Here is a 24,757-nt window from a genome sequence, read left to right on the forward strand (position 1 = left end):
GTTGCAGCTAGACCATCGGCCGCTGCTGCCCCCCTCGAAACTTTCAATACAAAGAACTAACAGGAACGGACCGCGGCGAGGCTGAAGCATTGGGCTATACCAGTCATCGGAGTCGCTTCCAAGATCAAGTATGTCGAGACGGGAGACTTCGGTCAAGCCGACGCGCTCTCAAGCCTCGTTGATGCGAATCTTGAGCTGAGAGAAGAGGGTGAGCTCAATATCGTCAATCGAGTTGTCGGTTCGGAACGGGAGCGCCGACGTTTCATCGAAGCCTCACGAATCACGAGAGGATCCCGTACTCTGCAAGGTTATCAAGCGAATCCTTCGAGCGAGCTCGGAGAGAACCGGACAAGGAGGATCCGAACCTTTGTCCATTCCTCCAGACCGCCGATTCCCTCTGCGCGAATAAGAACATCGTCCTTTCGAACGATCGGGGAGTCGACCCGAGGGCGATGGAAGACATCGTTCTCGGTCGACTCGACCTAGGTATGTATGTAGATCATCCCGGAATTCGTTGGATGACGGGGTTCGCCCAGTCACACTATAATTGGCCGTCCATGCCGGCGGACATCGAGTCCATGGTGGAGGAGAGTTCGCAATGCATTCGTTCCGCAGCAAACCCTGTCGAAAGTCCGCTCGAGCTTTTGCGAGACACTGCGGAGGTTCGACTTCGGTAAGCTCCGGAAAGTAACCGTCTTCGTCGTGGTATACGACAGCGTCCCCGGATACCATCGTGCACACTTGATGACGTCGAGGAGTTCCACGTCAGTCCGAATCTTTCCGTCGCCCCATCGAGCTTGGGGCCCTCGCACGCTTCCAGCGACCCAGATGAGCCGACGTTCCTGTCTACAACAGGCAGCGAGGTGCAGCGCCGGCGTCACGACGATTCCCAGGAGTTTATCGACGTCGCCGACTGTTCTGCGATCATGTCCTCGAGAATCATCAACGGCCCACGAAAAGTTTCCACATATTCTGCGCACTTTCACGCATATTCGAACGTATGGAAATCCCTCTTCTCAAACGGTCCTCCCTTTCAGTGATGAGGAGGAAGCACTCGCGGGAGTGCTTTCTCCCGCGAGGCTGGTGCTTTCTCCCGCGAGGCTGGTGCTTTCTGCCTCGCGGGAGAGAGCGCCTGCCAGAACCGGAGCACGACCCGCCCCCAAATCGCAGCAAAGAGTGACATAGGGAGGGAATGCAAAAAGCTTGTCGCCGAGGGGCAAAAAATTTTCAACGGAACCATAAAAGGACCAGGGCTCAACGAAATCGCCGCCATCACGTATGAGTTCACGCTCATTTTGACGGATAAATTCCATCTGACGACCATGGCGGCCGATGCGGGAGAATGGCGAGAGAGCCTCAGAGGGCTCCGGGCCCTGTCAGCACGCTCCTCGGTGCTGGCAACGGCCGAAGAGAGAGAGAAGAAAGAAGAGCCCGGCGTGAAGAAAATTGGTGAGTGAGAGCAGAGTAATTTCACGAGAAACTTCTTCATTTCGATGTGAGAGGGGTGCATTCACTGTATTTCGTCGTTCTTGATGTGGCGAGAAGCCCCTTATGTTTGCATGGAATTTCTGGCGTCGTGTGTTCACAAAAGCGTTATGTGTATGCGATTTCCCATTCAGAGTTTGACTCACATTTGAGAGAGTTTAGGGTTTTTCCGACACGATTCTTCAGGTGAGCTAGCCCTCCATGCTCAACCAGGCCTGGGGAACGCAGCCTTCAGCCGCGCTCGTATCCTCGCCCCAAACGGGAACGATGAATGAATGTGACATTAAGGCAACCTTCCGGGTCTGAGGGCGTAACAATTACGATTCAGTTGGCAAATCATCCACGGTGTTCGGATTCCGAACACATTTTTGTCCCTCCCATGTAGCGCTCCATCTTCTATCGAATGGAATCATTGAGTGAGTGATTGATTGAGCGAAACTGCGGTACTGATATTCGGGAGACATCCCACGTGACAGAGCGCAATCAACGCGCCAATGCGCAATCGACGCACTTACACGGGAAGCTTCACAGCTCGAGTCGCGGCCAAGTAGACCATGATTAAAACGCTTTTATCTTCCATTCCCGAACGAACACGTCAGTGACGACGGCCTCTCACGACTGAGGGCATAGGAAATATCCAGTCGGGAATTTATCTCCGGTATCAAAACACATTTTCGTCCCCCCCCCCATGTCGCGCATTATTGTAGTAGGACCAGCCTGGGGAGCCCGGCCCACAACCGCGCGATATTTGTCTTGATATATTCAGCGATTGCTCGTATTAGTCGAAATATTCTCGCTTCCGATGGATCGGACCTGGTTCCCATTGCGCTCAATTAGTGGACAGACTCGACAGTAGAGAGTATTCAAATCCCCCCCGACATTTTCGGAATCTCGGGTCGATCGTCTTTCAGACACTCAAATCCATCGGAATCGGGAATGTATGGATGGGACTTCGTTGTCGAAAGCGCTTAATCTGTGACCGCGGGAACGTTGGAGGGTCCCGAGCGGGCCGCCGCGACGGGCGAAGTGATACAACTGGAAGGCAGCGCGAGAGGCGGGGCAGATCCCCGCGGGTGGGTCATTTCGGCGAATGCGGGATGAGATGCTCAACCTGAGCACGCTGCCCTGACTCCACGTCGATTACCGATGCTCTGAGGAGAATTTCAAGACTTCCTGAAGACTTTTGCGATCACGGACAGTTGCGCCTCATTAGTAAGGGGATAGGAATAGGAATGATGATATAGATCTTCCGCAAGAAGTCATAATAATTGTAACGGTTATAATTGATCTTCCCATGCACTACAGTCAAGTCTTCCTAACTTGAAACTTTCAGCAGCCGAATCTAGAAAAATTTCTTTCTGATCTCCTCATGAGATTCTCGACACTCAATTCGTTGGAGCCCAATCTTCTGGCCACTCCGTCAATGTCTGAGTGATGAGGGATGCATTCCGTCATGATATTGTAGCGGGGTTTTCTAGAGGGGGCTTTCTCCCCGGGTCGGCAGGGGTTCCTGATTTTCACATTCAACTAGCACTCCCGGTTCTTCCCTCAAGGTCCCTATCCGCCGACTGAATCCTCGTCACAATATGAGGAATGGTCTCGTCATCGACGCCGCATTTAACACAATGCGGGTCGATCACTTGGCACTCCGCTCTTATGCGATTACAACGATGGGACTGCTCTCGTAAGGGCTAAGCGCTTTCCCTGACTATTTCATTAGAATATAGCTTGTATGCTGGAGTGGCAGCATTCTTCCATCTGCTGTTATAACTCGAGGCTGGGTGCACCGCGGTGCTCAGGTCTGGTCATCGATGACACTTAGTCAGCATATTCAATGGATCTGACCATAAGAGGAAGATCGTGTGTATGTAGATGCGAAGTCCCATCCCTCCATGTAGTGACCCTCTCGTTTTCCCTATTCTGTCCAGCGATGTCAACCTATAAATCTAGGTACTCTCTATCCGAGCCTCGTCGCTCTCACTGACCGAGAGCGCTAAATTATTATAAAAATTATGCGTCTCCTGAACGCTCCCGCGAATAGTGTCGTATTTATCTTGCTCTGCTGAATGCCTTCTTAGCGGTAAATCTTGTCGGCACGATGCTTGCCAGGCTAGAGCGCAAGGTATGCGAGACAGAGCTGACATTGCCTAGATCTGATTCCCCTCGTTCGAGTCCAGCTAGGATCCGTTCGGCCTCGGTGAAGCCGCGATTGAGCGCGTTATGAATCTCAGCGCTGCGAGCATTCGGACTAGAATGAGATCGCGTCAATATCTATATATCTTATCTGGTATCTGTTATGCGAGTGCGAAGTGAAATGAGACCGGGGGTTCCATGTCTCAGGCACTGTCTCCAGCACACTCCCTTCTGCTCGCTGCCATAGACTCACACGACGGACTCACAAAGCACGCCGATTATTTATAAAGGAAGGGGGATTTTTAGAGAGAGTTGGTGCACGTCTCCCGGCGCTTCGAAGAAAAAAAGCCCTTGTCTTATATTCCGGGAGACACGGTAGGTACCAACTTCGATCGTCCGTCGTGAACTCAACTCGATTGTTGACAGTTATGAGGAGAGCGGACACACATTGGAAGCATGAGGGCGACCGAAAGGAGAGCGCAAGCTGTTCTTGCATAGTGTAGTCGACGATTTCTGAAATCAGATGCTGAGGAGAGTACGCTAGTGCACGGCAAATCTTTCTCGTTCCGTCAATGTTGTGTCGTGGCTTCACCTGCTTTGAGCTTCTATCCCAACCCGCGAACTCATTCGACGCAGCTTCTAACGCATTTTCAATTTTCTACATTTGCAGCGGCGAAGTACATAAAACTCGTCATCGACCTCCTGTCGGTCCTCTACAATTGGATGAATGAATAATAACTGACGTCTGAATATAAGACGTCAGCGAAAGAAAAAAAAGTAAAAAAAAATCGCGTATGATTGTGACCGCAAAAACCTGTGTTTTCAAACGTTTCCCATTCTCAATAACACCAAAGAGAACCATTCGTACGTCAAGCCGGTCGTCGCTCCCGCGATCGAATGCAGAGGATCGATTGTAACTCCCACAGAACTAACGTCTGGAGACTTGCTGCGACACTCACTCATTCATGCTCCATGATAAAAGAGCATTGAAGGAACTTCCGTTTAGGAAGAAAAACTAAGGTATAGTCCCTCGACGGATGAGCGGGAGAGCTCGCGCAACACGATAAGAAACAACCCCGCGTGCTCAGCGGACGCGCTCGCCCACCTCGCCTGTCTGCTGACCATCCAACCCGATTCATCGGCACCCCTCCCCGCCGCAGTCGATGTTGTTATTTATGATAGGCTCGCTTGTAATGGAGCCGGCTGGGTGACCCATCTATCTTTGAAGTGATAAGATCCAGCTACGACTTCGGATCGCTTTCTCTCTGTGGCTAATGGTATATTGTATCTACACACCAAATGCAAATGTCGACGAGAGCATCCTCCGGGCGCAGAGCTCTAATGAATCGTCCTGCATCACGGGACGTTCCTCCGAGATTCAAAGTTTCGGTCGTTCGCTCGTCTGACCGTGCTTCCGTCGGGCGAAGTCCCGCATGAATTCCGAAGACAACATTCATTCGAGAGGGCAGGGAATTCTCCCTGGACGAGCGCAGATGCCCGAAGCCTTTTTGCTTTGCAGAATGCAGTTTGCACAATGTCAATCGAACCAGCGTCGGAGCTTTCACGGGACATTGCCGCGGACGAGGCAGAAAATTGACGGAGCTTTTCCCGCATGCATTTCTCACCGAACGCCAATGATCATCGCCGCAGATACGCTGTGCCGCGACGAGCCTCTTAGAGAGCTCGCAACAGCTGTGATTCCTACCTAGAAGTCTGGGCGTCTGGGCGTCTGGGCGTCTGGGCGTCTGGGCGTCATGATCCCAGACGCCCAGATTTGGGCGTCTGGGATCATGAGCCAGACGCCCAAATCCTAACGGACGGCTCCAGTGACGCCGTGCCGTCGTTCCTGATCGCACCTCTCAACAATAACTCGTTCTCGAAATGGCTCTTCTTCTCCGCTCATCGTCAGGGACAATTTCATGCTATTTGAAGCGTGAGCACGATGACGGCGCGGCTCGATGGAGAGAACCTAATTGGAAGCGCTGAACCACGATCATAATAGCGCGAGTTAGAAAGAACCTGTTCAAAGTTCACGATCCTCGTCCAGCTTTTATTACCTCGGTCAATTCGGTCGCTGATTTCGAGTCGCGTAGTCTCATATCATCCAGGATTCGCGACAAGCTGCGACAATCCCTCGCGAGGAGAAGCGGCACGCGTCTCGGGTCGTTCATCGCGACTCGCGAAGTGTAAACGTCCAATGATGGAGTTGCCACTTCGGATCTCCAGCACAGAGCGTGGGAAACAATTGAGGACAGACTAATTCTTGCCCTAATGTGATTCCCTCACCCGATCGCCGGCGACTTCTCTGACAATCCCGCTGAGCGAGGAGAGTAAGAGTCGGACTCGAGCCGATTCCGGTGACCTATGGCATCGGCACAGTCTCCAATCGAATTTCATGTGCGTTGTCGAGTTTGACTGACGCTGAGGCGATAAGAACTCTTCGCGGATGGAAGCTTTTCGCCTCAACGTGTTCGTCGAGCATTCTCATCTACGAGAGAAGAATCCAGAGCTGGTCTTGAACAGCGCACTCCATCTCCACGAAGTATTAAGGAGGAATGTGCCAGAACAGATGCGAGTGATGGTAGAAGATGTTCGGGAAACACTCACAGGCGTTATCGAGAGACCTCATGTGAGCTCGGCCGCGCAAACAACATTCTTCTGTCGATCCATCGCTTTTATGTCGATCGTGGAAGATCGATTTCTCGGAGCTGCCACGTTCTGCTCGGGCTCTGGGAGGATATCGAACCGATTCCTCATGGACGACCTTGTGGTCGCATCTCATAAGCGAGCCGGTGGTAGAGCTCGCGGTGGAAGGGGCGGTCGAGCCGGTGGTATACGCGAATGAAACTCTCATGAGATTGATTGGGAGAATATCGCCGCGATCTCGATTCGGGATTAGCATTTTTCCCAAATGATGGAATATCTTCTCCGGGCCTCCGGAAATAATCTATGCATATAAAAACGTCTGTCTGTCTGTCTGTCTGTCTGTCTGTCTGTCTGGTGTCACTTATAGACTCGAAAACGACTGAACCGATCGTCGTGATTTGTGAGCGTGTTCTGTTGGATCCCCCGGTGGTCATAGGGGGGTCGGTTCTCCGATGCGATGTGTCCTTCCTCCTTGGGGTTCAGTTCTCCGATACGATGAGTCCTTCTACCTTAAAAAATTATTTGAGTGGTCCTACGACCAAAACTCGAACATCGATCCACATATGTCTGTCCGTTATCCGTCCGTCCGTCCCATAGAGGATGATTTGAATGGTCTGTCTGTCTGTTTGCCTGTAGAATCGCTAGACTCGGTAGGCTGAACTGAGACACAGAGACACTGATGCCGCGGCAACCGGATCGCTTTACCGGATCATCTTCCATACAGCTCGGTCGCATAGCGAAATTGTCGAGAGTTCTCAGACGGTTTTGGAAAACGCGTTGTTGCTCGGAGAGCCTGTTCGTTCGCCAGAGAGCGTTTCGGTTTTTTCTACAACGTCTGAGGGAAAGGGAGCTTAGCGGCGTGGATTCGGCAGACACTGTCGTCGAGACTGTCTCATCTTGAGAAAACGACTTCTCTGGACACGTCAACTTCCTTGAGTGAGTTGGATTATTCGCATTACTTTCCCTGAAAAGTCCTGGTTTTCCGGGACCCCAGCTGTTAAATGACGATGCGTCCTGCTCTTAGAGCCACACTTGACTGACTGTTTATTGTTGACATTGACAGACGATGTCGCAATCGGGGTTAGCAACGATGGTTTATTGTTAATTAGCACGGGCTTTTATAGAAGCGTAAGATGGCGCCGCTTCAATATGCACCAGAGATGTTCTCGAGTCTTTGTAATGGCGGTAGACTCCGAGTATTGATGTACCGGCGATCCCAGCTACTCAGACTTGGTCTTGCGTGGTCCTCATTCTTTCGGTAATCTGTCGACGATGGGCATCTATGGGGGCTTATTCTGATTCGGAATTTCTGTTCGATTTCGAGTAGGGTCCCGGTCTTCTAGGTCGCATTCCTTTCGCTACCCGGGAGCTTCAGGAGAGGACATATTCATGCGAAACAAGAGGCATTCCGCGTCGGGGATTTGTCCCCCTTTCCCTTTTAGTCTGCGATGCCATCATCATTTTCCCTTCAAGCAGTCGCTCAGTCGCTACACTGCCAGAATCGTGGGTGATGGGATTCGACCTATCTGCGGCAGAGGAGTGCGATGGGGTGAAATTCGAACACATGGCGCAAATCTCATGGGATTACATGGGGATGGGGACTCGATGACTGATCGGAAAACTCTCATAAGGTTCGTCTGCCCCGTGTCTGTTCACTTCCGACAAGATTGCCCGCCACGCGGAGACCGAATTCGCGTTTCCCTCGTCCCACGAGAACTCGTATGGAATTTTCTTTGCTTCAAAACCTATCGGAAGAGAAACTTTGACTCGGTAGTAAAATTCGCCAAATGGTTCGGAGAGGACCGGTCCGACCCGGATATAGTAGCAGGCCGCCAAATAGTCCCTATCGGCCTTGAGATTGAGGGGGATCGTCGACTCCTGAAAGTCCCTCCGAATTGTGCTGTAATTCTCTTCGCTCCCCGATACCGTGATTTGGAATTCCGCGTGGCGGGCAATCTTGTCGGAAGTGAACAGACACGGAGCAGACGAACCTTGTGAGATTTTTCCGTTCAGTCCCTATGTGCCCATCCCCATGTAATCCTATGAGATTTGCGCTAGAATTTCACCCCCTCGCACTCCTCTGCCGCAGAGAGGTCGAATCCCATCACCCACGAATCTGGTAGCGTAGCGACTGAGCGACTGCTTAAAGGGAAATCGATGATGGCATCGCAGACTAAAACGTAGAGGGGGACAAATCCCCGACCTTATCGCAGAATGCCTCTTGTTTCGCATGAAGAATGGATTGTAGCAGGTTGAGCTCATGGCTATTGCGTGACAGACGAAGAAAATCACGTTGTCGAGAGACGCCGAAAACGATGGTGCCGGAATATGGAAGTCCTCTCCTGAAGCCCCCGGTAAGCGAATGGAATGCGACCCAGAAGACCGGGACCCTCCGGACAGTGATTCCTGTCGTGTCCGCGCTCTTTTTAAAACAGCTACCAGAAACATCTTTCTTTAAGAGCTCGATAACGAAGTTAATTAAAGTCAATTCTATCTCCACCATCTTGTGCGCTAGACCTCGCGTGTTCAGTTCCCCGTGGTAACACAGCAATTCCGAATCAGAATAAGCCCCCCCTAGATGCCCATCATCGCCTGATCAGCGAAAGAATAAGGACCACGCAAGACCAAGTCTGGGTGGCTAGGATAGTCGGTACATCAATACTCTGAGTCCACCGCCATTTCAAAGACTCGAGGACATGTCTGGTGCATATCTACGACAACAGCCAGGGATCTGCCCTCCTGGCGCTTTCCAGAGCGGGCTCCCTACCCACTAGGGTCCACAGGTCACCCTTTTCCACTGACCCAGAAACGACTTGCAATAAGTGAGAGTGTAGCCCGAGAGACTAGAGCACACAATATTCAACTGAAATGACTGCTACTTCACGACAGAAGACCTCACAGACGACAGACGAATCAAACTGGGTTCGACCACAGAGCTGAGTCGCTCTGCTGCGGAGTCCACGAAGCGACTCCTTGAAAAGTGGTAGCGCGCGACCACTGGATCCGCTGAGCCCACTCGTGCCTGAATTGAGAGGTTCAGCTTGTTTTATCGTTCTTCACTCTATTCTTTTAGTTATCTTCGGGAGTACAATTGCGGTTTTGATCGACTCGGATCAATATGTCATCCGCGCGCCCGCAACCCGAGACTTTAAAAATCCAGAGGATTCTTGATCCAATGACTCGATTCCTCCTTCGTTTCAGATTTTATTGGACGTACCGTGCAAGAACGATCGTCGTTCGCTCTTCGAGGGAGAGAATAATGTTTTCAGGGGGCCCGGATACAGGAATGACTCCACCTCCCACAAACACAGTCGGCGATTCTGAAGTGCGTCTTGTCATGCCTGTCTCTTCGAAGAATTTTCCAAGTTATCCATCCTCGCGATCCAGTTCATCCTGCGGATAATCTGTTCAGGTTGCGGAGTGTGAGATTATTGAGTCTTGCTCAATTGAGACACGCCTCTTTCCATCCGCAGGCAAGCCCTCCAGAAATTGAGAGTTGGTGGTGCTCTGTGCGCTGGTGTACACGACGTGAAAGTTGTCCCCGATTCAGAATGATTCCGTGGTTTACATGAGTGTACAGAGCTCCAGAACCATGAAGTTCGTTGTCACGAATCTCGGACTGTCCTTCGAGCCTCTGCAGATGTATTTCTAGCTGCACTAATGTCGATACGGTCAGCTTGTCCTCCCTTACCTTCCGAACAATTTCGGACCTATGTACGTACGTCGAATCGAGCGAATTCAGTAATCGACGGCACAGTCATAGATTGGGAATTGATATTGAATCACCAGAATAAATCATGAACCGCTCCTACGTCTTTCTCCTTGATCATCCGTAAGGATATGGTTTTGCCTCAATGCTGAGCGAACCAGGCGGATCATAGCCAGATGCTTGGATAATTTCCAGGGACAGGGACGAACCAGGAAAAACCACCCCCTTGCCCTGCTTCTATTCTGATTGAGAAGGCCTACTCGAAGCGACGATCTTGAATGCGTTGCTCGAAAACGCGCGAAAAATCATTGTTCGCTCGTTACACTTTGGACTCGACTTTTTGATCGAGTCACGTTCGAGCTTCGTTTAAACATTTCGATCATGAGCTCAGTCCTCTGTCACGCGAGGATTCGACGTCTCGGCTCGACGATGGATCAACAGAGGCGGATCGATTCCAGCTCGTCGAGTTGTTACGCTCGGACAACACCAAGTTAGAAATCAGGCGAAAAAATTTTGGAACCGATTCTCATTCGATATCCCCAAAGCTCGTGTTGTTCCAACTTCGACAGGACGAGGTAGGATATGGCGTTTTCCCTCCTGATCCTCTTACTCCTTTGTGAAGCGTGAGTCGTCCCCGCAATATTTTTTCAATGCGTGAGCGCATTCCTGGACCTCATCGGTGTCTTATGGAATCGACTACTCTAGAACTTCGTCCAACTCGATTCGAGAAGGAGAAGAGCAGCTGCGTCAGAGAATTCTAGAACTACTGAAGCCGACCCACGTACTGGATCTCGGTACGTCGGATCAGAGGAAAGCGCGGGCGGACTCACTCCCGCTGACTTCTTTTCGCGTTTCAAAACGATTGCCTTCAAAATTCGTCATCGAATCACGATAAAGTTCGAGCCTGATTGATAACTATTCTCTCCCGGATTAAGCGAGGGGGACTCTGAACGTGAGCGTGGACATCATCGTCGACTCAGTGACCGACCTCAAAATACTTCGAATGGTACGTACCCCGCCCGAGAACCTCTTCTGAACATAAAATCTTCCTCCACCGTAGGAACTTGAGAGCTGCGACTCCGGAAAGCTCCCTCTTGCAGGAGTTCGAGGTCAGGTTGAGGCTCTTCCTCACCTGGGAACTCAATGACGACACGCTGGAAATTTGTTATCTGGAGGCTGAATCAGCGGGAGCCAGTCGTCTGTCTGTGGATCAGGGTCACGTCGTCCTCGCCACGGACGATGTGAGGATGGATCCTGAGAAATTCTATCTATGTAGATGGTTCTTCTTGTTTTCCACAGCTCAAGTCCGCTGAACATTTATTCCCAGCTCTCTCTCATATGGGTACCGCAGGTTTATTTCGAAGAGGCCAAGTTGATCACAGTTCCGTCAGAGACCGTGAGGCCTGTGGGCGTCCGTTATTACCGCGATGAAAGAACATCAAGATATTACAAGGAATTCTCTGGAACGTGAGTGAGGCCTTCGACGATGCCGAGAAATGATCGATCAACGAGAATTAAATAATCCATTCAATTTGAAGATTCGTGGTCTCGGTCGGCTGCAATCTCGATCTGACGCGATTCCCCTTCGACGAGCAATTGTGCCCCCTGACGATCAGGAGCTGTGAGTTAAAGTCGCCGACGGGATCTAAGTAATGCCCGAAGGACTCGTCCGCGAGGAATAACTTCGAGTTTTTCGTTGAAGTCTCACATCGAAATTACGAAGTCGGCATCTATCCGCGAGGTCTTGTGGTGGATGAGGATTTGGAACTGAGTGAATACACTCTCACGATCAGGATGTCTTCTCAAGAAATCCAGCATCCCTCGTGGGGTAGCCGTGGCGGAGGATTGGAGCTCATTCTAGAGACCTGTTCGAGCAGGCTATCAGCCCGAGGTACGGTGGCGGAGCTTTATGTCTTCGTTGATTCCTTCCAGACGGCGTATTCCAAGGAGTTCAGCTTTCCTTCCGCTTCGCTCGTCGGCTACCGCATCAGTTTCTGATTATGTATCTCCCTTCTCTGATAATCGTTGGTGTTGCATCTCTGTCTTGGCTGCTCCCATTGAGCGCATCGATCGAAAGGTTGACTCTGATTATCACGGTCACTCTGGTCATGTATACTCAACTTGGAAAAATTCGATCGAGCGTGCCCACTACCTCATACGTCACGGTGAGTGCTCGCGATCCACTGAGATGCGTCTCCGCATAGCAGGGGGTACAGTCTTCTCAGTGAAATCATGAAAATCTAATGAAATCCCGAATCCTCCGTGAATGAAATCCCGAACCCGTTTTGCCAACAGTTCGGTGACATCTGGATTTTCGCATGCACGCTTTTCGTTTTCGGAGTCACGGTAGAGTGTTCCGTCATGGAAGGACTCTACGAGAGGCAGAAGCGGAAGGAGAACAAAAACGTAAGGATGGCTCCGCAAGGACGATGAACCCTCCCCGCCTCAGAGGAATTCGTCGCGAATGATGACTTGTGACTTGTGACGACGTTTGGACTAATATTCGATTTCCTGATATACTATATCTTGGTTATGGATTCATTCAATGTCGGGGACCGGTACGGGGATCGACTGGAAATGTGAGCTTGTTTCTTCAGCGTCCCTCATCGGCTCGGGATACTAAAAGGAAGCTTTTCGCAAAACGCCACGAAGCTCCGTTCCCCACAAGGCGAAGCCCAAGAATGCCCCAAAACTTGCCAGTGAGCGTAACCTGAGTTCTAATTCTCCACGGGATTAATGAGTGAACCCGATAGCTTCGTCCAATCACCAAATATTCCCAAATCAAGGGTTGTCAGACGCGGTTCCCTCCATGCGAGTCACTCAATTCGAAACGGACTGTTGCGGTGGGCAGTAGTTCTTCAGACACCTATATTACTCTTCACCTGATCGAAAAATGGGATCGCCGGATCAGGAACGCGATGCTCGTTACGTTCATTCTGACGTCTGTCGTTTATTGGATCCTGATGTGGATAGAAATGAACTCTGCGTGAGGCCCGGTCAGGATCGACGAGAGCCGCACCTTCCTCACCACGTTCCCTGAACGACTCAACGAGCCCGGAGAAGATTCCTGAAAAGACCCAAAGAAGGTACAACTGGATGAGGAAATCGATATCGACGGGATCTATAGGGGACGCGCACTGAAGACCGATCATAATGGGGGAAATCAGGGGCTTTCACTCAGACTTCCTGCCGTGATGTACATTCGACGCGTTCGCATATGCGGCACACATAGCTCGCAGGCTGAAGCGTGACCAACACGTGCAGGTGCAACTGCTCGACTCCTCATTCCGGGACAGATAGCGTGAGAGCGAGCTTCCTCAGAAATCACGATGACTGAAAGGTTGAGCGCATACAAGAATCGGGGTGAGCTCACTGAAATATTCGTTCGTGTGGTTCGTGAGAGTGTTTCGTGGTCTATCTGGTGGTCTAACCAGACAGGATCCCCTCTCGAAAATCTTAAGGTAAGAGAGAGGAATACATGAAACGGATGAAAGCCGAAGCCGTGGAACTCCGAAAAGCGAAAAAAGATGAGCATCTCACGAAGAGGAGAAATTTGCACGACCACGACGAAGTAGACGATCTCGAGCTGGATGATCTCGCTTTCGAAGCTACGGATGACGTGCTGGACAAGCTCCCGGATATCGTGAGCGGTAATTCGCTGACAGAAAACGTTTGGACGTTCGATATCTATTCGCCAATCCCTCAGCGAGGAACTAAAGTCTGATTTTCGTACTGTCTCTACAGCGCTGTACAGCGAGGATCCTGAGAGGATCTTCGAAGCGACTCGAATCTCGCGAAAGATACTGTCAAGGAAAACGAGTCCCCCGATCGATACATTTATCAATGCCAATACGATCCCACGATTCGTCCAGCTGCTCTACGCCGAAAGTCCAGCGCTCCAGTTCGAAGCAGCGTGGGTGCTTACCAACGTAGCGTCCGGCAACGAATCGCAGACCCGAGCCGCACTCGAGGCAGGGATCAGTGATGCCTTCGTCAGGCTGCTCGACAGTTCCTCACCCGAAGTTGTCGAACAAGTTCTATGGGGGCTATCCAACATCGCTGGTACGGGTGCGGAGTATCGAGACCTCCTCCTGCAGATGGGTCTGCTACCCGTCCTCGTGAAATTGGTCGAATCTACGAACTCCCGCTCGTTACTGGCGACCGCCGCTTGGTGTGTCAGCAACCTGTGTCGGAAAATGGGGTCCCTTCCTGAATATAAAGCGCTGCTTCCCGCAATCCCGGTCCTCACGAAGCTCGTACAGCACGATATGTTCGTATATTACATGCATATTCATGTTCCGGAAACGCAGCCGAGGTACACGACGCTAGTCGATTTTTTCCGATTGCAGGGTTGCCGTCGCGAGCGATGCCTGCTGGGCACTTTCTTACTTCACAGACGGCTCGAACGAGCGAATCGAGGCCGTTTGCAGGGCGGGGGCCGTACCACCGATTATCAAGCTGCTCCGGAACTGCACAGATCCGAGCGTTCTGATCCCGGCCCTCAGAGTCATCGGTAACATCGTCACTGGAGACGACCGTCAGACCCAGATGGTGATCGACGCTGGCGCGCTCAGCGCGCTGAAGAACCGATTCGAAGTAGGAGCGGAGGCCACGAAGAAAGAGGTGACAATCGAACGAATTCTCGACCCTTTCACGATCGATGCTCTCCTCCTCGGTGAGCACCACCGTATCGGTATTCCCATGGATTTGAGGTCTCCACGAGCGTGTCGATTCCAATTCTCAGGTGATCTGGGCACTTTCGAATGTTTTGGCCGGGAACGTGGTGCAGATCGAAGCCGTACTCAACGAGGGCTTGATGGAACCATTGATCAGAATGTTATCGGTCGGAGACTACAAAACTCAGTTGGAAGCAACTTGGGCGATCTGTAACTTCACTTGCGGCGGCACTCCCGTACAGATCTCGCAGCTCTTCGAATACGACACCATTGCGAGCCTTTGTCACATGCTGGAATTCGTAGATGCCCGGCTCATCAAGGCTATCCTCGACGCGTTCGGAAATATTCTGCGCGCTGCGCAGAGTTTAGATTCCTTGCCGGATGTCATGAACCTTCTCGATGAAGCCGGCTTCGTCGATCGCGTGGAAATGCTTCAGATGCACGAGCTCGAGGAGGTAAAGCAGGAATTCTCTGCTTTCGACGCCGATCTTTGCATTCTCCCACGATTCCAAGGCAGCAGTTTCTCATGCTATTGTGTTTTACAGATATACAAACGCGCGGCCAATCTCTTGGGCCTCTATTGGAACGATTGCTCGGACGATGATGAAGTAATAGATGACATCAATCCCGACGGCTCTCGGCGTTTCGGAATCCCGGAAAGCTTCTCAGATATCGTCATGTGACGATCCAGATCAACCTGCAACATTCTGACGTGACCTGTTGATTAGAATTTGTGTACAAGGGGCACGTAATATTGGAAAGGGGGAGACTGAACTTTTATGCTTCAAGATTATAATTCGAGGGAAATCAGCTCTATGTCATCCCCCTCTCCTAGGGTGGGAGACACCCTTTGGTGAATATATATTTTTGTTCGTTCAAGTCTGACTGGACTCTTCATCATTGGGGAATGAAGTTCGAGAGGAAATAAATTCTTCCATGAAATCTCACTGATCCCTGTTCCTAGATGGGGCTCCAGAGCTCAGTATCAGTCAAAGGTCAGTGCGTGTTCGCGGCTCTACGACTTGTGAGCTACGCTCGAGTCCATGGAGCAGGACGCCGTCTTTCTCTCGAGAGCGAGGCTCGGCATCCTTCCATGATAATGACAAATACAGAAAAAATGGTTTCCCTCGGCTGTACTCTCCTGTCGTTTGCTGAACACGGAGCAATGAACCGTTCGATCGACGGTGGTATTCCCTGATAATGCTGGTGCATAGGGCGAGCCCGATCAGTTTGGCAATCGATAATAGACTCCGAAAGCGGGATAACAGCTACCCGGTGCTGTTTGCTATTTTCCTTCCCGGCTCGAGTGAGCAGTTCAGTTCCCAGGCCTCTCGGAGAGGTCTAGTGATTAGTAGACCTCCAACATACGAGGACGTGTCCTTTTCCGTCCTTTCGTCCGCTTTTCGCTCGCAATCGAAAATGGTCCGCTCTCAAGGTTTGTTCTGCCGAATCGCGTCTTTTTCACATCAAGGAATCTAGCGCCCCGGTCGACAGATTGAGCGATCTCGACTTTCGATGCGTGAGACGCTATTGAGTAGTATGAATCTATGGGTCCCGAAAACAGAAGACGCTCCTTAGAATGACACCCTTTACCATAGGTTTCAAGACAACGAGCAATGTGTATCTCTTCCTGTAGTGGGCTCGCAGTAGAAATGACGGTGAGCAACATTCGTAGCAGCGGTAATTCGCTACTGCGAACTGGTTCCGTCGGCCCATTTGTGCTCCTTGAGACGAGCTTCTGCCGTCTTCATTTCTATGGAGCGCCAACGGAGGACGGTTCTTCTCGGTGTACGAAAATAACGCTACGGATCGGTGACATAGCTTGTCGCGATCCATCTCGAGGAGATTCCTCTTGGTTCCTATCAGCTCAAAGACTATCATAGGAAGTTCGAATCACCTGCGATAACACGGAAAGCTCAATCTCGGCCATGTCCGTTTTCCAACTCGTTTTTCACTCGAATGTCCGCCGGACAAGCGTCTGCTTCCCGTCGCGAAATGTTCTCTCATATGGGACGTCTAGTGATTAGAAGTAAGCGTCTTGGTTCATTCCAGAAAGTAGCCGACGAGTTCGACGAAGTGATTGGGCTCCTGTCAGAACCGCGAGGGCATTGCTGCTGGTGAAAGGATTGCAAGGCCCGATCTCGGATGCTGGCGACGAGGCTCCCCGCAGCTCTCTGATTAATAACTGGACGGAACTCGCCTCTCTCCACCTCGAAATCTCGCCTACAGTGAAGTTCGAGAGATATCTTGGGATCGGAGGGCCAAAAGCGATCGGAATGAGTCGACAAGCTACGTCCAGTGATATTTGAATCCTCCTGTAACGCTCTTAAGTGAGAGCCTGAGTGATGACTCTTCTATTCGATTCTCTCTCCCTTCGATCCTGCCTACGACACGAAAGTCTGATTCCATGGGACAGCTAGTTGTATGCCTCGATGAATCGGGGACTCGATATTTCCCCATTCCATCCCACACCCAGAGTCTAGCAGACGTTAAACTCGATTCCTTCCTCATTTATTATTGACGATTCCCTCTCAAAATTTCCCCGTGCATAGAACTCGGACAATATCCGAGACACTGCTGTTCCGATCGCTCGAGTGATGACCCAATCTTGACTGACATCGATTTGTGCCCAAGAATACTGGCACGGCAGACGCTTCGCGCGGGAATTTCAGCGATTCTCTCAGGATTCCTTCCCTACCACACGGACCAGGATGACGCAGAGATGGAGGCACGAGGGTTCCGACCCGTACGGTGACGGTGCTCCCGGAAGTACGTCGAGCTCTAACGATCGCTGGAGGTGCCCTATCAGACGATGGGATCTTCAAAGACTGACATCTGATCCCCAGACGCCTCGGTGTCCGTGCGAGATATCGTTCCTTCTCTCAGCAGACATTCAGACTGTGACGGCACTTCAACTCGAACCTTCGGCGGGCAGGCTGGTGTGTCTTCTGAAATCGAGGCGTCCGAATGAGCATCCGAAGAATTTCGCGGTAAGTCACGATTCTGCTATAAGTCACGCGGGCTCCAAATCCTGTGGGACGTCGGACTGACCTCGAACAATTGGAGGATCGCCCAGATGCCAGTTGACCAAGATTTGAATGATAGTGAAAGCCAATCCGTAGGCGGTGAAGTAGAGCATGGTCCGCCTCTTATTGATGTCGAACAGTAAACCGCATGCCACGCTCCCGACCGCGATACCTGAAGAAAAAGAGCGGCGGGGAAAACTCAATCTCGTGGAAAGTTCCTCCCCGGAAGGGGAACAGTCGTAAGGATCCGGCCGAATTTCGTGAGCGAAATCTAGGTCCCGAACAATTCTCGCGTGACTCACCAGCTCCTTCGAACATTCCGCTCACGATTCCTTGAACAGTTGCCTCCGTTCCTCTGGGTGCGATGCGATTAGCGTAAAGAGTCATGGCCGAGTAGAAAAGACCAAAAGAGAGTCCATGCAAGATTTCCGCCGGCAGCATCATCCACGGGTTGGATCCGAACGCGTAGATCCCGAGTCGCAAGACGGTTCCCGCCACAGACAACGACATCGAGTGTTTGAAGCCTAGCTTAGTAATTATCCACCCCGAGAAGAACATCACGGGAACTTCGCCCAGGAAACATTGAACTGTCAGTTGCAGACCGAGTAATGTCTGAGGCGCCCCCATGTCCTTGAAGTACATAAATGCGTACGACCATATCGGGCCCATCAGGGTGCCCTGCACGAACACTCCGAGTACGAAGAAAAGAACGTGTTTTGATCGAAAGAGCGTAAACAAATCGCTCAGCATGTTCTGAGACGCTCGAGAGGTTTCGGGAATGTCTAGGAAGCACACAGCGACAAGATCTAGGAGCGAGATGATGGAATTGAAGTAGAACCCCGGCCCGTAGTTATGTGTGCGTCCTTTTGAGAAGTATTGGTTCATGATCCCGATAACAGGGGCCAAGCCACCCCAGGCGATTGTTCCTTTGGGGAGAAAGAACAGCTGTCAGAGACTCAATCAATGAATAAAACAATCTGGTCGCCTGCTCAGGGACGTCCAATCCTAGGATGGCTCACCCCATAGTCGTTGTCTGCCGTAAAGTTCTTTCTGGTCGCCGAGGATGGCGTAGGTGGCCGTGTCGGACAGTGAGAAGGTGACTGCGGCCAAGCCTCCCGAACATATTCGTAGCACAAAGAACACCCAGAACTGCCATGTGTAGAGAGCTGAGACCTGACCGTTGCGAACTTCCAACGAGCAGCAGGAGGCATCGTTTTGCGCACAAGGGCTTAGTGTGTACGAGTCGAGCGCTTCTCTGAGACAGCTGGAACAGTTCAGATCGAGACATTTGTGATGATTAAACACTCATCTCAATCGCTTGCCATCCTGAGGAAGATGTTTGTGAATCTTGACATTGAACGAGTAGAACTCACATCGAGGGCTCGGCGTCAGAGCAATTACAGACTGTTCTGTACTCCGACTCCTTGCTGAAAGGTTCGACCGAATCCTCTACGTGCGCTTGCCAAATGTCTCTCCTGACTATGGGTGTTATACAGGTGTAGATGGCTATGTGGAACACAGCTTGTAGTAGGACCACCTGTAGCGGTATATGTAAACATCTTCGAGAGGGGGTTCTCGATTTTCTCAGGTAGCGCTACAGCTCAATGACGGCATGACCACGAGAGTCGCGACGTGCTCTGAGGCCAGTCGGATAAACGGACCTTGAAAAGGAGAAGTTTGACTGCTCGGTACTTGTCCGCCAAGCTTCCCATGAAGAATTTCAAAAACACTGAACACAAGAGCATGATTGCGTTTGTCACTCCGACCAACCCCGCGGAGATTCCGAGTGACTCAGCATGGATGACGATGAAAGGTATTACGCCCACCAGAGCTGAAATGAGAAAGTGTCTCAAACATCGACGAAGCACCCGTGCTTCCTCAGGATCCTCCCGATCGGAATGGATAATTTCCTTGTCGCTCCGAGTGATTCCCCAGCCCGTCAGTCTACGATTTGTTTGAGTGCGAAATGCCCATCGCAGGTCGCTCTCCAGACTTCAAAGTCTGCAAGTCTCGTGACTCCACTGGCGTCAGTCTCACTCCAGCTTCTGAGAAAGGGGCGCTGATTCTCACGATTTACTCACCTCCAACACTGAGGAAGGTGTGAATTTTCACCGGTAGCAGTTTTCGATTGACGATTGCGCACAAAACATTCCGGGGCTCTTTTTCCACGAGCTTCATTTTGGTCTCGCTGCTTCCCACGGGTCGTCAAATCATTGGTTGATGATCTCGTCTCAGATAGTTGCCCGATGCGTCCGGGAACTTGAAATAGAAGAGGATCGGCCTCGGAATCGCGAGAGATCCAAGTTCGAGTTCGTAACTAGCCGCGCTCTCAACAACAAGTGGTCAGCAAGCATGACCGATATCGCGCATGGAATACCACGGCGACGCGTAGGAGCCATCACGGTCGTCTACACTCGGAACGTTCCTCTGAGCAATCTTCAGTACCTTAGGGGCGTGCCATTTTTAATTTTCTACTTACGTCCGCCTATCGATTCAGTTTCACCGGACAGCTGTATCGCATCGCTGAATCGGAGTGCTCCTGTGCCGAGGAGAATAATTTAGAGCGAATTTGATGCGGCAGAATCTGGAAGACCAAGAGTCTTGGAGATGAGTCCGCTCTGATTGAGTGTTGGGTGGGCTGCTGCGCTGTTCAAAGCATCCAAATGATACCGTCATCTGCAGCCCTCACGAAAGAAAAACAATTGCGGTGGAAGGCTTCGGATTACAACTTGCCACAGGCTCGGATCCCATTTGTTGAGAGAGCGCACGAGCGAAAGAAGAAACTTCGAGCAGACAATTATCCCGTAGTCGCCTCTTAGATTCGTCTCGACAGCGTACATATGTGTTTCACGGTCACAATTTCTATTTAGAGATTAGAGAGTAGCGCTCGATCGGCACCCGCTCTTTGGCGGCAGAATTGACATGCGCGCGAATGAACAATTACATGATTCGCGATTCCGGGACGGCTGCGCCTGATTGCGTCTGTCTTCATGAATCGTGAGGAAAAATTGTGCTCTTCGCTGACCGAAGACGATTGCTTATCAGCTCAGCAGCTTATTCCCTTCATACGGGAGCCACCGGCATCTTGGCCGCGAGACACGTGCTCTTCAAAGTCGAAGCTATTCCGACAATGCGCCTCGATGCTCTTCTGTGGCAGTTCACTCTCCGGCGTCTACCGGAAGTATTCTACCGTGCAGGCTCGATTTTCATGAAAATGGAAACGATTTCCAACCGTACTTACATCAATAAATTGTCGTGGCGAGATCTCAACAAGCATCGCGCGCATCGGACGGTCCGCAGCCATCAACGTGGCGGCGTTCCGTAACGTCTAGAACTCACATGCTCTTTCCCATTGTCGAAGATGGAAGGCGCACGGCAACTTCCGCCGTATCCGACTCCGATCAGAGTCGAGTCACCCATTCTCGGTACGGATCTTTGGTTTTGAGTCTAGGAAAACTATGTTGATCCATTCTCCCTCCGAGGAACATCATCCCTCCGATAAACATCCATGAGCTAGCAGAAAAGGAAAAAAAACCGAACTGTTATCGTTGAAATCTCTCTGTGTGTGAAGAACATACATACGCATAGTACTCTGGAGTAGGGGGAAGGGAACACTCAAGAGTCTAGAGGCGAGAGCTCAGACGAGAGTGAGAACCCGGGTGGCGAGAGCTTATAGCGTGCTCGGGACTCCGGTCTTCCTTTCCGGAAGGAAGGAAAACAGAGGGAAGGACCGAGGCTGGAAAGGTCGTCGGATTCTCACAGAAGCCTTGACTCGCCGCGCTCGGTGAGCGGGAGATTCGAACAATGTGGACGGAGGGAGACGAATTTCGTTTCCCGGTCCTCCGGCATTCGCAATGAAGAGGCTCATTTCGATGGATCTCAAAAGGGTCGACTTTTCTTTACATTCGCAGCTCGACACAAATTCGTTTCGGCTTCGCTCTCGGGCAAGACACCTCCTACGAGAGGACTTGATCCTGCATTGGGGTTCCACGCAAAAACTCCGTCGTGTTCGGAGCCAGGGGAATTTTTCGGCTCGAAGCGACTATCGGTGATCAGTTCACTCAGGGGCACTGTCTGCAATTCCAGAACGAGTTCGCTCGAAATTCATCGTTCGAATTCAGTGAGAGTACTCAATTGCGCAATTCCAAGAACGTCTTCACACCCAAGGATCGCTTGTCATTGAATCATTTACCTGGAATAAATCGTGAACGTCGAGCGAACAAATCGGTCAAGCTCGTGAGGGACTTGGACCCGAGGGTGCCTCCACAGTCACGGTCAAGTTAAAGGTCGAATTCATCAGAAAAGCCGTCGCCATTCTGATCCCAGAAGCTCAGCGGACATCGTACCTCTACGTGGAATCCGCAAAAGTCATGTGGCTTCGACTCGAAGTATTCTGTGAGATATTTGATCAAATCCAGGAGTTTCCGGGCAGCAGTGAAGCCGTGGAGACGGAATCTTGAGAACGTTCTTCGTTCCATCATCAGTTCGGGCTTCAGTCCCGTCTCCTTCCCCAGAATTTCCTTCCACTTCCCAGGATTGCAATCTCGGTCCGATCTCTTCGTAATCTGCGAGTCTCGGAAGAACAACGGTTCGTAATTTGTGTTCAATGATTCTCAACGATATCGGCTGGTACTCGTTATACGCATCCGCTGCACTTCTGCTTCGATCCGAAGGTAGGGTTCGGCATCGTAAGTTTCCGTATAGGTCGGAATTGATGGACCTCATAGCTCTGATTTTCTCCTAGCCAGGTAGAGATGACTGTTTCCGCGCTGGTGTCGCTATCGAGTGCTTTTTCAGCGACACCATGAGTAGACACTGAGAATCACTTCCTTGTTCGACAAAGACAGAGAGTCACTCACGGTGACATCAATCGCTGAGAACGTATCGACGAGGCAATTTACCCGAGCGTGACACGAGATCACATCGCCTTCAAACACCAGGATATCAGCGGCAACGATCTGAATATCTCTCGGCTCTGCGCCCCAGAGTATCAGGCACATATGACGCGTACGCACGAGAGCCTCCAGTTTGCTGTAATGCTCTTTCCGTTTAGTTTCCTATTTTTCTCGTATTTCAACTTTTGGAATTGGTGACGGTGATTGACTCGTTCGCTCGTTATACCCAGAGGACGATGCTCACCTGAGGATCCGGCACCTCCGGAACAACGATACGCTATCGAAAGGATGTTTGATGATACAGAGGGGGGGATATCCGACAATTCCCATCGCCATCCTCAAGCAGCTGCGATCTTCTTTCGTTAACTCGATGGCAGGGGCATAAGCGACACTTTTCAGCTCGAATAGCTCCAGAATTCCGAGAACATGATTGGTTTGATTGGTCACCCCACGGAGGGTACTCATATGATGCAGCACGCACGCAGGAGATCGATGTCTGCTGAGGAGGCCCTCATCGAATATCGAAGAGATGTCCCACGGTCTCGGATTCTTTGGCCTTGTTGGATGAGAGAAGACGAGCTTGTTCGGGTAGAGGGCTAGAGCTCTCAGGAACGCCTCCAACTCAGACCCCGAGGGTGCTTCGGACGCGGCGATAATCGACCCACTTCCGAAGGAAAAAGCTATATGTTTCGCTTTTCCAGAAAATTCAGGCGGTTCCAATGAATATATCCCGCGGATAGTTGCGCCTGATGTCAGCGGGAGAAGTTTTCCTGAAGCTTTGTCATCCCCGCTTGGCGGTCCGCTCTTCTCCGGTGAATTTCCCTTCTGGACCTTGACAGAATGGATGTGATCGATGGCTTTCAAGGCGGCGATAAGAACGAGTATCAGAGCAACGTTGCAACAAGTCGCGAGAGTCATCAGAGTGGGGTTCGAACAGCTCAGACTTCGCACGTCACGGCAGTCGATATCGAAACAGGCGCTCGTCCTGGCCTCCGATTGGAAAGCCGAAGCGTACGGCGCGATTCTATTGATCCCCTCCAGACAGCACATCTTGTATAAGGGGAACATACTCGAGAGACAGCCCGTCAGATAATTGGCGATTGGCAGGATGATCCACATTTCGTTTCTTCGAGCCACACTATTGTACAGCGTCAGTTGGAAGGCATTGAGTATCAAAAGACCCCAGAAGAGGTCGATTTCTTCCTTCAAGACACTGCCCAATATGCGGCCAAGCAACATGTTCTGGCACCCTGGAACGATGTCCGTGATGCTTTTGGTAATGGGCACTTCGAGTAGAGGAAGGGGGGGAAGACGGATCGAAATCATTGATATTTTCTAATATTTTCTCCCCATTACATAGGATGAAATTCAGCGCAAATATCTTCCTAGCCCATTCCCAGAAACAGGGCTGCCACATCTGGGTGTCGATGAAGATCGCTAAGATCGCGGCAGTCAGCACGAAACTCATCAAGAGACCCAGGAGAGTGTCGGTGAAAGCAACGGAAAAGTGCATTTGTGCTCTAGTGCAGCCGCTTTGTTCCTGGAACTGCGAATGAGAAAGATTCAAGCTTTGGGGGGTTCTCACAGTGTCTCACATCGCTCCATCCCGTCTGAGGTGCTGCTTTCTAATACAAACCCTCCGGTAGCCAGATCGTTTTTCTTGGAGCAGTTGGCTTCCACACACGAAGCCTTGAAATGTCGACAAGAGCACCGCCATGGTCCCAACGATCTATCGCAGAGGAATTATGCCACTCACGATTCGATAGACTTGAAAATTCACCACGAAATCACCAAGGAGTCCGCACAGCGCAGTCACCCGCTTACCTCGTGCAGCCAACCCTCGAGAGCTCTCATCAGAATGTCGGATATCATTTTGTCGAAGCCGCTGATGAAGTAATTCATCACGAGCACTGTCGATAGATGATATATACAATGTTCCAATGTGCAGATCGGCGTGCCCTAGTGAAGACGCCCCTGCTACATCTCCATATCCAAGTATGACAAGTCCAGGTTTCTGTAGATGATGTGGTTGTGAAACTCACCCGATGATTCTTCCCTCCTATACTGGTCCTCGAACAAGTTAAGTGCGATAACGCTCATCACGGAACATGCGAGAAACATAGTGGAAGTTTCAGAATTCAGGCTTTGCAGGCGTGACTTTACGAACGACGGAATCACTTCCTCGAC

The 24,757-nt window shown here is 51.0% G+C and overlaps 3 protein-coding genes and 1 pseudogene across 3 annotated transcripts; 3 read left to right on the plus strand and 1 right to left on the minus strand.

Moving 5' to 3' along the window:
- Positions 1–8,579: 8,579 nt before the first annotated feature.
- Positions 8,580–10,009, plus strand: LOC114828151 (5-methylcytosine rRNA methyltransferase NSUN4-like; annotated as a pseudogene).
- A 546-nt stretch (positions 10,010–10,555) lies between these two features.
- On the plus strand, positions 10,556–12,406 carry LOC100909117 (gamma-aminobutyric acid receptor subunit beta-like). Its single transcript, XM_029111103.1, has 9 exons — positions 10,556–10,596; positions 10,679–10,767; positions 10,909–10,979; positions 11,074–11,214; positions 11,325–11,440; positions 11,512–11,594; positions 11,676–11,864; positions 11,906–12,138; positions 12,269–12,406. The coding sequence occupies exons 1-9, from the start codon at positions 10,556–10,558 to the stop codon at positions 12,404–12,406; spliced, it is 1,101 nt and encodes a 366-aa protein (XP_028966936.1).
- Positions 12,407–13,215: 809 nt separating this feature from the next.
- On the plus strand, positions 13,216–15,596 carry LOC100908832 (importin subunit alpha-1). Its single transcript, XM_003742020.1, has 6 exons — positions 13,216–13,336; positions 13,435–13,623; positions 13,718–14,243; positions 14,323–14,596; positions 14,718–15,104; positions 15,195–15,596. The coding sequence occupies exons 1-6, from the start codon at positions 13,303–13,305 to the stop codon at positions 15,330–15,332; spliced, it is 1,548 nt and encodes a 515-aa protein (XP_003742068.1). The 5' UTR covers positions 13,216–13,302; the 3' UTR covers positions 15,333–15,596.
- A 1,622-nt stretch (positions 15,597–17,218) lies between these two features.
- On the minus strand, positions 17,219–20,973 carry LOC100908972 (major facilitator superfamily domain-containing protein 6-B). The gene is made up of 9 exons (XM_003742021.2): positions 20,917–20,973; positions 20,155–20,259; positions 19,757–19,934; positions 19,337–19,506; positions 19,049–19,212; positions 18,695–18,939; positions 17,978–18,601; positions 17,701–17,847; positions 17,219–17,597 (listed from the first exon to the last, which is right to left on the minus strand). The coding sequence occupies exons 3-9, from the start codon at positions 19,851–19,853 to the stop codon at positions 17,455–17,457; spliced, it is 1,590 nt and encodes a 529-aa protein (XP_003742069.1). The 5' UTR covers positions 19,854–19,934; positions 20,155–20,259; positions 20,917–20,973; the 3' UTR covers positions 17,219–17,454.
- Positions 20,974–24,757: the final 3,784 nt, after the last annotated feature.

This window comes from Galendromus occidentalis, unplaced genomic scaffold, assembly GCF_000255335.2.
Source record: "Galendromus occidentalis unplaced genomic scaffold, Mocc_1.1 scf7180000077256, whole genome shotgun sequence".
Lineage (NCBI taxonomy): Eukaryota > Metazoa > Arthropoda > Arachnida > Mesostigmata > Phytoseiidae > Galendromus > Galendromus occidentalis.

Bases quoted from the DNA above. Each gene is read 5' to 3' on its own strand.
- LOC100909117 (XM_029111103.1), top strand. From the start codon at position 10,556: ATGGCGTTTTCCCTCCTGATCCTCTTACTCCTTTGTGAAGC. The intron at 10,768-10,908 runs GTACGTCGGATC...TCCCGGATTAAG, and splicing joins GACCCACGTACTGGATCTCG to CGAGGGGGACTCTGAACGTG. The intron at 11,595-11,675 runs GTGAGTTAAAGT...TTTTCGTTGAAG, and splicing joins CCCCCTGACGATCAGGAGCT to TCTCACATCGAAATTACGAA.
- LOC100908972 (XM_003742021.2), bottom strand. From the start codon at position 19,853: ATGAAGCTCGTGGAAAAAGAGCCCCGGAATGTTTTGTGCGCAATCGTC. The intron at 18,940-19,048 runs GTGAGTTCTACT...GAACTGTTCCAG, and splicing joins TCTGACGCCGAGCCCTCGAT to CTGTCTCAGAGAAGCGCTCG. The intron at 17,598-17,700 runs GTCAGTCCGACG...CCTCGATTTCAG, and splicing joins CGATCCTCCAATTGTTCGAG to AAGACACACCAGCCTGCCCG.
- LOC100908832 (XM_003742020.1), top strand. From the start codon at position 13,303: ATGACTGAAAGGTTGAGCGCATACAAGAATCGGG. The intron at 14,597-14,717 runs GTGACAATCGAA...TCCAATTCTCAG, and splicing joins CGGAGGCCACGAAGAAAGAG to GTGATCTGGGCACTTTCGAA. The intron at 15,105-15,194 runs GTAAAGCAGGAA...TGTGTTTTACAG, and splicing joins AGATGCACGAGCTCGAGGAG to ATATACAAACGCGCGGCCAA.